The 15,367-nt window shown below is 42.4% G+C and overlaps 1 protein-coding gene across 6 annotated transcripts in view; it reads left to right on the plus strand.

Annotated features, from left to right (window-relative positions):
• COL14A1 (collagen type XIV alpha 1 chain) overlaps window positions 1-15,367 on the plus strand; it is a 121,862-nt gene that overhangs the window by 85,968 nt on the left and 20,527 nt on the right. For all 6 annotated transcript variants that reach the window (XM_088675874.1, XM_060277650.2, XM_035126180.3 and 3 more), the window contains 9 exons: window positions 1,329-1,471; window positions 1,792-1,901; window positions 2,170-2,328; window positions 7,313-7,390; window positions 8,197-8,283; window positions 11,049-11,102; window positions 11,658-11,753; window positions 12,343-12,396; window positions 12,530-12,583. In XM_088675874.1, the coding sequence (XP_088532000.1) occupies window positions 1,329-1,471; window positions 1,792-1,901; window positions 2,170-2,328; window positions 7,313-7,390; window positions 8,197-8,283; window positions 11,049-11,102; window positions 11,658-11,753; window positions 12,343-12,396; window positions 12,530-12,583 (835 nt within the window). The remainder of the gene's footprint in view (window positions 1-1,328; window positions 1,472-1,791; window positions 1,902-2,169; window positions 2,329-7,312; window positions 7,391-8,196; window positions 8,284-11,048; window positions 11,103-11,657; window positions 11,754-12,342; window positions 12,397-12,529; window positions 12,584-15,367) is intronic.

The following is a 15,367-nucleotide window of genomic DNA, read 5'->3' on the forward strand; positions in this document are numbered from 1 at the left end:
AAATTAGGATTCTGTGTTCCAGTGCTTGCAGAGTAATGCAACGTGTTCAAATTCAACCCTGCAGCGGCAAATGCTACCTGGGACGCAACACTGTGCTTGATGTTTCATTCGCTGAGTTTGTGCACAAGGTGGATAGCTCTCACAGTAACTCTCTGGTTGGTCTCTGTCAAGTAACTGGAGGAGGAAATGAAATCCTATGAAATGCGGTTCCTGCATCATAGGCTTCACTTCAGCAAAGGCATTAAACATCTTCCCTTGGCTGCCCTCCTCAAACCACTTCCTCTGGAGTTGTCCCGAAGAGATGAAATTGCCCCACGGGAGCAAGTCTGAAGGATGCAATGTGGTTAGACTCTTCTCTGCATGTCAGTTTCAAGATGTGTGAAATGACATCACAAATATAATTATAAAAAAAGTTTGTGGCAGTCAGCCACTCATCTTCTTACAGCCTGAGGGTGGCTTAACTAGAAGAGGCAAGTCTACTGTAGCCAGACCTCCAGGTCATTTAATTAAAAGTTTTAAAGGAGAAATAGGTGGTTATGTGTAAAACTGAGAATACCGTAGGTTCCCTAGTTTAAATGTTTTGGAATGAGGCCAGTGAGAGTATTGCACTGCTTTCTAACCTCACTGGAGTAGACTTCCTATCTGCAGCAGTCTTCTTTTCCACAACCTTTTGGTTTTGTCATCCAGATAATCAGCGAAGGGCCATGTCACAAATGCATTGAAAACTATGTTTGCTTTTTGGTAATGTACGTGTTGAGTGTGTGTGTGTGTGTGTGTGTGTATGTATGTATGTATGTATGTATGCCTGCATTGTCATATAATAAAATCAGACATAAGGTGGCTTTCAAATAAAAGATATAAACCACAAAAATGAACAACAAACATAACAGTAAAAAAAAAGCAGCAGTTTGAAATTACAGTGGAACCTCGGTTTACAACTACCTCTGTTTATGAATGCCGTGGACCCGGAAGTGTTTACATCCGGGTTCCGCGGCATGAGATGCGCAGATCGCTTCTGCACAGCTCGCGCATGCGCAGAAGCAATCTCTGCAGTGCGTGCATGCACAGAAGCATTCTATCGGCGCTTCGCGCACGTGCAAAAGCATGCCTTCGGGGAGCAAATGCCTCTGTTTACAAACGCCTCCGTGGAACAGATTGCGAGGTTCCACTGTAGTTCTCTTTAGTTCTTTCCCTTTCCTTTTGCCTCAGAAGTGCTAATTCAAGAAGATAGGAGCAATTACTACTGGGGTGGGGGTGGGGAGGTGTGCTTTCAGGAACCCATTTCCTGTGATGACATCAGTTTCTGGAGCCTTATTTTCCTTTTACAGATATCTACACCCAGAGGGACTTCCTTCAGATTATACCATTACGTTTCTCTTCCGTATACTCCCTGAAACGCCCGAGGAACCGTTTGCTCTCTGGGAGATTCTGAACGAAGAATATGAGCCGCTGGTTGGAGTTATTTTGGACAGTATGTTCATTGTGCATTTTTCATGGACCTTGATTCATTGATTGGTTTGTTTGTAATCTGCCTTCCCATTCAAGGAGACGAAGGAAGTCATCACTGAATTGCATGCCACACCCCAAAAGAAAGTTTTAACTTGTACCCCTGTACATTGTTCCCATGCCCTTTTATGATAACCTACCGGTACTTCTATTTTCTATTTTATCATTTTGTTGAAGCCTTTAAAGAAAATAAATTACTCAAAGGGGTATCTAAGTTGATGTTCCTCTTTTAAAAAACACTATAAGCATATATCTCTGAAACGTGTTCTGTCTCATGCTCTACAGATGGTGGCAAAACATTGACTTTCTTCAATTACGACTACAAAGGTGAATTCCAGACTGTCACTTTTGAAGGACCTGATATAAAGAAAATATTTTACGGAAGTTTCCATAAGGTGAGATTTGATGAGACATTGGGGGGGGGGTGATCATGTAAAAAGAATAAGTGATAATATTCTGAATTTTCTGGTTTTGATTTGTCCCTACCGAAAGTAGTGCTTGAATTAGCATGTGTATCTGTTATTGATTTAAAAAAAACAAACAAAACCTGAATTAGCAGGTGTATCTGTTATTGATTTAAAAAAACAAACAAAACCTATACGTATCTTCCTGGGCTTTTTGTTTGTTTGTTTGTTTGTGTTTAACATAATTTTCTTCCCTCAGTTGCATGTTGTCATCAGCAAAACTACAGCTAAAGTTGTGATTGATTGCAAACAAGTGGGTGAGAAGATGATCAATGCGGCAGGCAATATTACTTCTGACGGGATAGAGGTACTGGGAAGAATGGTTCGATCGAGAGGGCCAAGGGACAACTCTGCACCAGTAAGTGAAGCAGCTTGGTGTTTTGAGCTAAAAGAGAGCATTTCCTTTCCTTTTCTTTTAAAAAAGGTTGCCCTATTAATATAGGGTTTGTGATGTAATGTGTGTAATAAGAAAGAAAGCTGCTAATTGGTTATTTAAAGAAATGTTTGCCTGAGAAATTCTGGCTCATATAGAAAGCTGACAGTGAGAGGATTTAAATTTCTGCCTTGGGTATCAGGAAAACTCTTTTTAATAAGCTCTTAACATGCTAGGTATGATTTCATGCCTAGATACATTGATGCCTATAACACCCACATTGAATAGTTTCGCCAGAAGGGAACCATGGACAGTGATCATGGGAGCTGCCGAGAGATCTAAAAGAATCAACAGGGTCATGCTCTCCCTGTCCCAGTGAAAGTCACCCCATGGGACCATTTCCACCCCACCCCCCAAAAAATCTGAAACCTGATCAAGGTGGATCTAGAAAACCAGTCCCATCCAATTGTTTCTGGAGTTGTATGGCAACCACTTGCTTGAGTGCAATGTCAATCACTGGCCTATAGTTTATTTGGGGACTGGGTTAGGGTCTTCAGTGGTGGTGGTTGTTGAATTATGGATTCTTTTCGTGAAAGTGGTACAAGCCCCTTTTAACAAGACATTTACCTTCTCCTGGACCCATTGAGACACCACCGAATTGTTGGAAGTGAAAGAGTTGAGCATACAGGTGGACTGCCCAAGCACCTTTGTTAACAGCCTCAAGCCTCGAAGACCCAAAGTCATTTGCTTTGGATGCCTTCACAGTTTGGACTTCGTTAAGTACGGAGTCCATATTGTGGTGAATGCGAGCAATTTTATCCTCAAAATGTATTGCAAGTACGTCTTGGCTTGGTACCAACATATCTCCCTCTTGCAAAGGGCCACTAGATGACCCTCTTGCTTCTTGATAATGAGTTCTTAAGTTGTATGCAAGTATTGGCATTCATAAACTTGTGATTCTAAGAAGAACATTGCCCCTATAGTGTTGTTTCTTCCAAATGATTTGATATCATCCATTTGCAAGCCACCAAACCCTCCTTCTCTTACCAAGACTGGATCCCCCTTTCTTCATCCCCAAAAATGTCCTCAGGAACAGTACCATTGCATTCTGGGGATTAGAGAATGGAATAAGCTGAAGATATAGGAAGAGAGGTGGGTTTGTGTCAAAGTTGGACAATCTACGCATGGCCTTTGACCTTTCCTGAGCAGCTAAGCTCCATGAAACCTAATAGGACAAAGACTCAAAATAGACCTACTCAGTGGGTTTTTTTCTGTGGGGATGCAGGGGGACACATACCCCTAAACATTTTGTGACTCTAAGTTTGGCCTCATTGAGGGGCAGTATTTCAATATGAGTAGGAAAATGAGAGCACCCCTAAACATTTTTTAAAGAAAAAAAAGCACTGGACCTACTGCTTCTGGCCATTTGACTATATTTATCCCAACATTATGGAAGAAGAAGAAGAAGAAGAAGAAGAAGAAGAAGAAGAAGAAGAAGAAGAAGAAGAAGAAGAAGAAGAAGAAGAAGAAGAAGAAGAAGAAGAAGAAGAAGAAGAATTGCTTCCAGGCCTCAGGCTTAAATATGGGAATGAATACATCAAGCCTCACAGAACAATTGAACAAAACAACCTTTGTGACTACATACCAACAGGGAATGACAAAGATGAACTTATAAAAGGTTGCAGTTAAAGGGCCTTTTGTACAAAGAAAAAGAAAGAAATGATGGCTTTTGTTAAGAGAGTCAGAACTGTACGAAGGATAAATGACATAGCAAAATCTACACCCACAGAAAAATGCTGGTTGCCTTCAAGTGAATTGGCTGGTGGTTATGTAAGTCCGCAAGCATGCATTTCGAAACACAACTCCGTTGCTGCGTAATGTACACTCAGTTACATCAGTTGCAGTGTTATCCTAAACATTAATAAAGCCTGTGTTGTATAATGCAAATTCGAGGATCCAAAGTTTTAAGGCTTACTATGGTTCAGGCAGGTAAATCCCCAGATGTGCTCATGTCTTCTTTGAGCCAGGTGGATGTCTAGTCCCTTTTCACTGGGGTCAGCCATGGGTTTGCTGCTCCTGGAGGGATGGTATATTCTTTCTCAACTATGCCTGGCACCTTGATTACAAATTAGGAAGCTATTTTAATGCAGAGAAACGCAGCAGAAATCATTGTTAATCAAAATAAATAGCATTCCAGCAGCTCCGATGTTTTCTAACTTGCCATAATCTACTGTAATGCTTTCGAGGCAGCATTAATATTCAGTTATGGTGGCTAGGCCTTGTGATATTTAAATCAACTTATCAAGATCCAGGTGGCGCTGTGGTTAAACCACTGAGCCTAGGGCTTGCTGATCAGAAGGTCGGCGGTTCGAATCCCTGTGACGGGGTGAGCTCCCGTTGCTTGGTCCCAGCTCCTGCCAATCTTGCAGTTCGAAAGCACGTCAAAATGCAAGTAGATAAATAGGAACCGCTACAGCGGGAAGGTAAACGGCGTTTCCATGTGCTGCTCTGGTTTGCCAGAAGCGGCTTTGTCATGTTGGCCACATGACCTGGAAGCTATACGCCGGCTCCCTCGCCCAATAATGCGAGATGAGCGCGCAACCCCAGAGTCGGTCATGACTGGACCTGATGGTCAGGGGTCCCTTTACCTTTACCTTTATCAAGATCAAAGAGCACCCCAGACAACTGATGCCTGCATATGTGCAGACTGTGATGCTCACACGTACATACGCTGACCACAAGAAGGCTTCCCTCTTTATGTTCTTTGAAGAGGACCTCTCCCCCTCTTCAGATTGAGCTCTTTCCTCTCCCTTCCATTGAAATGAATGTGTCTGCTTATGCACATGCAAGAGCTTGCATGTGGACACCAGCAAATTAGGACAGTATATTTTTTGCATTTATGTTGTGTGTTTTTAAAGCACCCTAGAGAGGCCGTTTGTTTATTCTGTCCAAATCACACACATGAGTTTTACTGCTGTTCGGTCCAATCATTCACAGGACCTGGTTTGAACAGAGACATTGGATTCTTATCTCATTATACATGATAAAGCGATCTTCAGCCATCTCAACCCTTGCTTTTTCATGCAAAACCATTTGCAGTCGTTTTCGGTCATCAACAGCTATCAGTCAGTCAATCACCCACTTCCACCACCCTTCTGAGTGATACCCCCTCCCCTCCCCACCCCTTCTCTACATAAGCGCCTGGGGACTCCTATTTCAGTGTATCTGAAGAAGTGTGCATGCACACGAAAGCTCATACCAAAATAAAAACTTAGTTGGTCTTTAAGGTGCTACTGAAGGAATTTTTTTAGATTTCTGTGGATTTGTCTGCATCTGAATCTTGACCACGTGAAGTTTAAATGTAAATGTCCACGAGTAAATGCCTCGGAAACAAAGAAACCTTTGTTTAGCAACTCAGCTGGAATAAGAAAGAGCAACCCAGATCACAGTTTAAAGTCAGAAGAATGGCTGATTCAGCCCGTTTCACCGTCAATGTAATAAATCAATTCAAACCACTTGGTTTCTTGGTAATTTACTAAAATAAAAATAAAAATGCAATATCACATTGCATCCTTAGTCTGATTAATACTAACCCATGAAATGGAAGAAACCCACTTTGAGGTTTTATTGCAAACAAGGAGTATAAAAGGGTTGTGAAATAAATAAATAAAATAAGGAAATAAGGGCATATTTGTTTTCATTTGTTGTGATTGGATGAATTCCTGTGAGCACATAGAAGTATCAGCAAGAGGCATATTATGTGAAACAGTTGAAAAGATGTAAAAAATTAATAATATATCATGTTTAGTCTGTGATCCCCTAAGCACACGTACAGGGGATTTATATAGAACCTATTTCTAAATACTAGTTTTAAAATTCACTCTTTTTATTAAGTTTGTAAAAATATTTTAATATGTGAAATGCAATGATCTTGTGGAAGCAATCCTATACAGTACACAAGAAGCTGCCATAAAGCAAGCAGGGGTACGTTAAAAGTTCCTTGGGAAGAAGGATTGATTGCTAAACTCTTCTGGAAATTGTGGGTCTCTGAGGTGAACAGGTGGTCTCCTAACATCTTGCAGCAGCCTTAACAAACTAGTTTCCAGGATACTTTGGGGGAGAAGCCGCGATAGGGCCTATGAGCAAGCATTGCTTCAAGTCAAACCCACCACACCGGGCTTCCTCAAACTCAGCCCTCCAGATGTTCTTGGCCTACAACTCCCATGATCCCTAGCTAGCAGGACCAGTGGTCAGGGATGATGGGAATTGTAGTCTCAAAACATCTGGAGGGCCGAGTTTGAGGAAGCCTGCACTACACTATTGAAAGCCAAGCATCTATGCCAGCAGCTGCATAGCTCCATGCTTTGAGAGCCAGTGTGGTGTAGTGGTTAAGAGCGGTAGACTCGTAATCTGGGGAACCGGGTTCGTGTCTCTGCTCCTCCACATGCAGCTGCTGGGTGACCTTGGGCTAGTCACACTTCTTTGAAGTCTCTCAGCCCCACTTACCTCACAGAGTGTTTGTTGTGGGGGAGGAAGGGAAAGGAGAATGTTAGCCGCTTTGAGACTCCTTCGGGTAGTGATAAAGTGGGATATCAATTCCAAATTCTTCTTTGCAAACTGAGCAATCAACTGATCGTTGAGGCTTGCAAAGGACTGTGCAAACACCAAGGATCAGCTGATTGTCAAGACCTTTATAGTGTTTGTATTGCCTTGTGCAAGTCCCTTTGGCCCAGACATGTTTCCACCTGCTCCATGTCTGACATCACATATGAGGTCAGATGGGTGTGGCTTGGCCAAAACAGCCTTGTTGTGGGTCAAGGGAGGAAGACCCAATTAGGTCTGTAGGCAGGAGGGTCCCTCCCCATCCTCCAATCTAAGGAAATTCTTTTATTGTTTGAGATGGCTCTCCTTCATTGATCTTCTGAAGCAGCTACATCTTAAGTTATATTTCCCCTTTTTTCAAAACCAGTTCCAGCTGCAGATGTTTGACATCGTCTGCACCACTTCATGGGCCAACAGAGATAAATGTTGTGAACTTCCAGCTTTGGTAAGCTTTTTAAAACTTCTGTTTCATGACATTGTTGGATTTTTTTGAATAGTCAAGTTACTTTAGAGCCGGTCTAATGTAAATACTGTCTGTTTAAGAGAAACAGGTGCCGGTGTTTCTGTTAATTGCTTACAGGCGCGGGCTCTGCTTCTTGTATATAAGGCTCTGCCAGAAAGCCTTCTGCATCTCTTAGATCTTTCAGTTTGATTCATCTCTAAGTAGATCACTCTCTCAGTTGTTCTCAGTTTAAGAGATTCCTCAGTTGAATCTTAGTATGAGAGTTGCTTAGTTATAAAGCTAGTTTACTGTTAATTCTTGGGTAGTTTAATGGGAGTTATGTGGGAGTTTGTGGGAGGTTTGGAATGGGTTGAAGGTTGGAATGTTGCTAAGAGAGAAAGCATTTATATTTAGTTTAAAGTCTCTTTAGAGTCAGTTTGTATTTCAGTTAAAGAAACCCAACCGTTTATATTTTCATCTGCATACTTTTACAAGTGTGCAGCTAGTAAGGGGTTTCATATAAGGGAGATAATTCCCTATGCTCTTGGTGGTGTTTTCTTAGCCAGGTCAACTTCTGACTGCGTATACTCTGCGTGAAGCGTACTTTAAAGGGCCGCTGTAAAACTGGGATATATGATTTAGGTTAAGCAGGTTTCAATATCCAGTTTTCTCCAATATTATTCTTATCATATATATATATTATTCTCCAATAGACATGTGGTTCTAATTTAATTTGAGATTAATGCAGATTAATGCCTGATTTGGAATCTACCAAACCAGCCATGACAGGGCCTTCTTTTTCTCACCAGAGGGATGAAGAAAGCTGCCCTGCCCTACCTCATGCTTGCTCCTGTTCTGAAGTCAGCAAGGGAGCTAATGGACCCCCCGGACCACCAGTAAGGTTTTAGTCATGTTTGATCTCATGCGTGACAAAGTTTAACATGGACTTTTTTGAACTAAGAAAGGTCTGCTGCTTTGAAATAGTCTCGTGTGTTTGGTGGCTTATGTAGTCTCAGTTGGTTTGCAGTTTAGCCAGGGCCGGCTCAAGACATTTTGCCACCTGAGGCAAACCACAAAATGGCACCCCCCCACCTGCTGCCAGGGAAGAAGGGGTGAGTGAAGATCTCCATTGGGAACAAGGAGGGGAATCAAATCACCCTTACCAGATGGTTGAAGTCGAAATCAAGGGCCATCATGTGGGGACATAAATCCCCTGTATCTCTCCTGACAGAAGTCATCATACACGATGACCAAAAATGTTTTAAAACAAATTTATGGCTGCATATACACTGTACCTTTAAAACACATTAAGCGTTACAATTTAGTTTGCTGGCATGCTTGTGGCTTGTAAAAATCACTCAAGTCTACTGATATGCTAAGTAAAGTCCCATGAGAAACACACCACAATTTTTCACTGGAGATAAAATGTCTCATTCATTCCACCCAAATCAACCAGACAGACAGGGTGGAGGTGGGGGAAGGGAATCTAATTCCTCGTCATGTTTCAATTTGGACAGAAAACAAGTGTGATTTGGACTTTTTATTTCCTCTAATAATATTGGAGTTGTTCCAAGTTCAGCAAATTAAATCAAAATGTGGAAAAAGAAATATAGCTTTTCAGAGCTATGCGCTTATGTGCGTGTGTGTCGGCAGGCAAATCAAGGTGTGAGCGCAGCAAACTGCAGTTCTTCCATGAAAACAAGGCACACAAAATAGCTGACTCTCTCTCTCTCTTTAGTATCTGTGTTGTTGGATAGTCATAGAAGCATACGTAGATTAAGCCTAAATGGTTCTCCTCCCCCAAACCCCAGAAATGTGGAGTCCATAATATTAATAACTCGTGGCATGAAATCATGGCATTACAACAGGCAGTGTTGTGTATTGCAATGATCCTTGGGCTGGATGTTCAGTGCATCTGTTTGGACAATACATTCAGGGAAACATTACCTTGGGTTCCTCTCACCCACAACCACCCCAAGCCACTGTCTGTGGAAATAAAACTCATTGTTATTTGAAGTCAGTAGCTGGTTTCCCTACACTACGGCACTGTTCCTAAGAGAATACTGCTGTACGGGAAGTGGTAGACCTTGGGCCTCAAATTTCAATGCCAAAATTTGGTTCCCCCAGCCTCTCACCTTTCATTCTACATCACAATTGTGGTGCCCCCACCCCTAAGGCTTCACACCCAGTGTGATCGAACCACTTGTGCTCTCCTAAATTCATCTCTGCTACTGGGCCCCGAACCAGGAGGGGGCCCAGACTCTGAGTTTTTATTTTAAAGTAAGTTCCTTGCGGAAGGGACTTCCTGGTTCATTCTGAAGACAATTTTGGGTCTTCCTTTGGGTGTGTGTGTGTTGGATTCTATAGCACTCATACATCCTAGGCCTCTCTTCACTCATGGGCTTAAAAAACCTGAAAGGAGCAAGCAATGAGGTCGTCATCATTTCTATCTTGCTTTTCCCCCTCAAAAGAGTCCAGGGCAGTAAATACAGTTACAACATAGGCAACCCTCCTCCATTGTCTGAATGGAGGATTCAAAAGAAGATACAGATTTCACAAAGGATGTGGAAATTTTACACAAAGGTGTGTCCTTTGTTGTATACAGTGTACTGATCCCAGAAAATTCTGTTGTTCTTGTTATTATTTATTAATTTTGTATACCGCCCAATACCTGCAGGTCTCGCTCACCCTGTTCCTTGTGGTTTACTTTTCCTCAGAAGCAAACAAAACTTGCCCCGTGTCCCTTATAGTTTAGCAATCCAGCCTCCATTTGTAAAGGCCCATTCTGAATTCTGGCTATCGGTCATGTTTAGGTTTGACAGAATGTTGAGAGCTGGTTGCAGAGAGAGAGAGAGAGAGAGAGAGAGAGAGAGAGAGAGAGAGAGAACGCTGGGAAACGGGAGGGAGAGAGATATTCTAAAGCACTGGACTTCATCCAGTGAGTTTGAATCCAATTATACAAATATACAACTTGTGTACAAGTCAGTCAGACGACTCAATTGCAAAATTCAGGAAAATAAAAAGGAGAGCTGCAATTCAGTTCGTGCACTATTTCAAGAAGTGTGACTTAGAGATATTTGCATGAAAATTGGGAACTGAACCCCCCATCTCTGTTTGACCTTCATGTGTTGCTGTTCTCTGCTGTAGAACAGCACCGTAACTTGATGTGAGGAGATAACCTGCTTTTAGTAGACTTCCTAGTCTCCTCTTTTGAAGCATTTTATCAAATATTGAAGCACGGCTTTCGTTAATAATTTAGGGAGGAAAATAATATGTACTTTTCTTTAAAAAGGAAGAATTGAGGTATTGGGGATTGTGGGATATCATCACTCTCCCTCAAAATGAACTTGGGTGCTGAGTGCCGCCAGGACTAGAGTCAAAACATGGACACTAAGAAACAAGAGAGAAGTGACAGCATTCACTGGGGAGCCTGCACATTTGCTGAAAGGCAACAATTCCTAAAAGCAGGAGAGGCTGTTGAGGATAGTGAAGATTCGGTAGCCATAGGATGCTGAGGGTCAACTGAAAGGCGAGACAAGAAGTGAATGGGATGGCATTTCCTGGAGGAAGGCATGGCTTTAACCTGAATAGGAGCCCACCTATTTTGAGGAAATTATGTGCAGCAACTTTGTTTTCTTCTAACTCTAAATGTGTTTTGCAGGGTGGTCCAGGTCTCCGAGGTCCAAAAGGTAGCCGAGGTGACCTTGGCCCAAAGGTAATTTGCCGTGTTGCTTCTTCTGTTGCTTCATCTTTAATGGGTTTGTGATTGCATGGTAAAAAAAATTGATTTGAATATTCTGTAGGTATAATCCGGGTCCATAGATATTTCCCCCTTGGCGCAAGGGAGACTTGTGATTTCTACCTGTTCTCTTTTCCATTGCATTTCCTCAACCACAGATGCTATTTGCAGAAACTTTCATTGTCTGTTAGGGTAATGAGAGGAAGAGTCTCTAATAACTGCATGGATTTCTACAGAAAAATTCAGAAGTGCATTCATTGGGGGGGGGAATTATGAATGTAGAATTTATGAATGTAGAATATTTTTATGAATGTAGAATTACATTCATTGGAATTACATATTCCTTGGAATATTTTTTTTGTTTAGGAGCAGATCTACATGCAATAAATATTTTGCTTTATCCAACCAGGCCTTTGCGGAGTTAATTAATGTGTCACTTTAGTTTAGTTTGGAGGGAGCTGGAGGCTTTCTAGTCAGATGAGATGGCTGTTCCTCTAATACATCATGACATGATGACCTTTTTCGTTCCAGGGACCAGATGGACCTCGTGGTGAAATTGGAGCTCCTGGTCCGCAGGGGCCTCCTGGCCCCCAAGGACCAAGTGGACACTCCATCCAAGGACCTCCGGTAGGTTCTGAACAGTTGACAGCTCGGACTTATTTGCACCACAGCAGATAGAGTTGCCGGGTTTTGCAAAACAGTGCAATACTTGAGCTGCAACAAAGCAGTGCTAGAATCACTAGGTGCTCCCAGAGGACGGGGGTGGGGTCTGCCCTATGGGGGCAATATTTGACAAAAACCGGGAAGATCCAGGTGAATTTTGTTACATAGTTCAAGCACTGGTTGAAGGCAGATTTTGGATCCTGTTTAGTGCCCTCTGATTCAAGAGTCTTTCAAAGTCTCCCCAAATCATTAGCAAAAAAAAAAAAAGGAACAGAATTATCCCTTATACTGTACCTTTAAAGCACATTTGAAGCACATTTTTATTCATGTTTTTGATCCAGAAAAGGTCAATTCCAATTGATTTCAGTGGGAGAATTAAGAACCCGCTTTACTTGTGAAATCAGTAGAATCTAAAACTTTGGTTAGACTTCTTCTTCCCCAGAAATAAATCTGTAGCTCACAGTTTTGTACCTCTGCTTTGATGAAAGAAATGGGATAACTGGACAAACAATGTGCCACCGGTATGATTAACTCTGTGGTCATTTATCAACAGGGAACAACTGGTGAAAAAGGAGAAATTGGGGAAATGGGTCGTCCTGGCCTACAGGTTGGTATGACTCTGCTTCCCAGCTCTCAAACTGCTGGAAATGCCTGTTCATGAGACCCCGTTTGTCTTGTTGTAATGACAAGCAGAGGGTAAATGTTGTTGTATCTTTTGAAATGTGTTACCTTTCATGCAGGGGGTTCCAGGAGCATCTGGCTCCCCAGGACGAGATGGAAGCCAAGGCCAAAGGGTAAGACTGGACAAGTGACTCCTGTTTTGCTTCTTCTCCTTCCTCTGGGCATTCCTTTCTAAGATAATGCTCCAACCCCAGGAATCGCTTTCTGTTGATTTATTTTTCTTTCTTTCTTTTTAATTTCAAGTTTTCTGATTAGTACATTCAACAAGGAAGAAGTTATAACACATTCCCCAAGCCAGCCTGTAGAAATAAACAGATCAATTTCATGATGGATTGCACATACAATAAAATATATAGCTGAGGGCAGATTGGATTGCTGTTTCGAGACTGTTTCAAAATGGTAAAAGCCAAACTTTTGGTTTTTTAAAAATAAAGTAAGAAACCCTTAAGAGGGGTTTTGTCCTTAATTAGATTCAATCCACTGAGGAATATCAAGTCAGAACAGACCCATCAAAAACAATGGGCACAACTAAGAAGTCCCTTAGGGACACGGGTGGCACTGTGGGTTAAACCACTGAGCCTCTTGGGTTTGCCGATCAGAAGGTTGGCGGTTTGAATCCCAGCGACAGGGTGAGCTCCTGTTGCCCGGTCCCAGCTCCTGCCAACCTAGCAGTTCAAAAGCATGTCAAAGTGCAAGTAGATAAATAGGTACCACTCCAGCGGGAAGGTAAACGGCATTTCCATGCGCTGCTCTGGTTTCTCCAGAAGCAGCTTAGTCATGCTGGCCACATGACCCGGAAAAACTGTCTGAGGAAGTGAACAAATGCCGGCTCCCTCAGCCTTTAAAGCGAGATGAGCACCGCAGCCCCAGAGTCGTTTATGACTGGACTTAATTGTCAGGGGTCCCTTTACCTTTACCTTTAAGAAGTCCCTTGATTTCAGTAGGTCTACTCAGAGGTATGACTCTTGAATTTGCTTAACCATATCAGGCAACAGGATTAAATAAGACCACATTCCAAACTCACATTAAGGTAATTATTCTAAGCCAGGCCCCCCCAAACTGCAGCCCTCCAGATGTTTTGGCCTACAACTCCCATGATCCCTAGCTAACAGGACCAGTGGTTGAGGAAGATGGGAATTGTAGTCCAAAACATCTGGAGGGCTGAAGTTTGGGGATGCCTGTTCTAAGCAGAGAAATATGGAAAGAAGGTCTGTTTAAACCAATGGTACCAATTTCACGAGATTTTTTTAAAAGAGCAGGACTGCAGGGCTGTTCAAATTGATCAGCTCTTAGACTACATCTAGAAACAGATCTTGGGCTCCTGCAATTCTTTCTTGCTCTTTCTCTGCTCCCTTCATTTCAGCATCACAAAAAACCCCTCTGCAGTCCTCAGACCTCTCAATTTATATATGCCCTGCTGAACCTCCTCTGGAATTAAGCTTTAAAACCATGAAGGATAAGCAAAGGGAATTCTGGCATCTGTTACTTATGAGAAAGGTGGTAATATAGATCTATTCCCTAAGCCTCTCTTTGCTTAATCCCTTTCTTGCCATGTGCATTTATTGTAGCGGGCCTTTCGCTGCATCCAGGCACTGCAAAGCGAGGGCTTGCTTTAGTCTGTCAGCTCAGCAGACAATCCCGCTGCTATGAATGAGGGGTGTGTGTGCCTGTGTTTGTGTGTGCGATTCTGGACAGCAGATGCTGTCCAAGATTGACTTGGCTGCAGTCGCCCCACGCTAGTTTCGTTTAGTCAGGAATTTCTGTGCCTTGCTCCAAGAACAGCAATGAGCGAGTTCCTACGCCTGGATTTGGGTCTTTTACCAGAAATACTGTGTCAACCCAGCCACGCCGAGTGGCAGCTGATACGGTCCTGAAGCCCACACTAGAACTTTTCATCTCCTTTGTTGCTCCAACTCGTTGGCTGGGACTCCCGGCATTTGCAACCACCATTTGCGTTTATTTAAAGAAAAAGATGGACTACAAAGGAGAGGGTAGGGGAAACACAGATGGAGGCTGGCAGGCCAACCAAAACATTTTTTAAAAAAAAAGTCAAAGTGGGCCTTGTTGCAGATTTGGTTGGATCCCAGGTCTGAAAAAGCTGAAGGCTACTGCTTGCTTCAAGGAACGGTATCCAAATAGATCGCATCACTGGCGAAAGAAATAGAAAGGAACACTCTCTTCTCCGCACAAATGGGAGACATACCAGAGGTCAGAGTGCAAAATCCAATAGATCTGAATGCATTCTAATGGACATGTTGAAAGAGTCTGAGCCAGGAAAGAGGTCTGGCTGGAAGAAAACAAACCTGGTGGAAACCGATGGGTAGGAAGGGGTTAAGAATATCTTCCAATGTCTTCTTCCCTGCAGATTTCCTTCCATCTGCACAGGCAGGGTTGCCAGCAAATAAAGGAGTGGGAATCCCCATTTTGCTGCTTACGGTCCAATTTTGATCTTAGAATCTAACACCCCGCAAAAAAATCATAAATGGGAATGAAGTATTGTTCTGCTACAGCTGGTTTGAGGCTAATGCAAGTATAGCATTAAGGGGAAAGACTTGAATTTCTTTTATTTTCTAACATCAACAGTGTGATGCAGCAGCTAAAAAAGCCAATGCAATTCTGGGCTGCATCAATAGCAGTATAGCATCTAGATCAATTACCAGACCTTTAGAACGCCTCTCAAGGCAGCCCTGTTTAGGGAAGCTTTTAATGTTTGATTTCTGTATTTTAATGTTTTGTTGGAAGCTGCCCAGAGTGGCTGGGGGAACCCGGCCAGATGGGCGGGATATAAATAATATATTATTATTATTATTATTATTATTATTATTATTATTATTATTATTATTATCATCATCATCAAGGGAAGTAATAGTACCACTGTATTCCGCTCTGTTCAGATC

This window comes from Zootoca vivipara, chromosome 8 (assembly GCF_965207765.1).
Source record: "Zootoca vivipara chromosome 8, rZooViv2.hap1.1, whole genome shotgun sequence".
Lineage (NCBI taxonomy): Eukaryota > Metazoa > Chordata > Lepidosauria > Squamata > Lacertidae > Zootoca > Zootoca vivipara.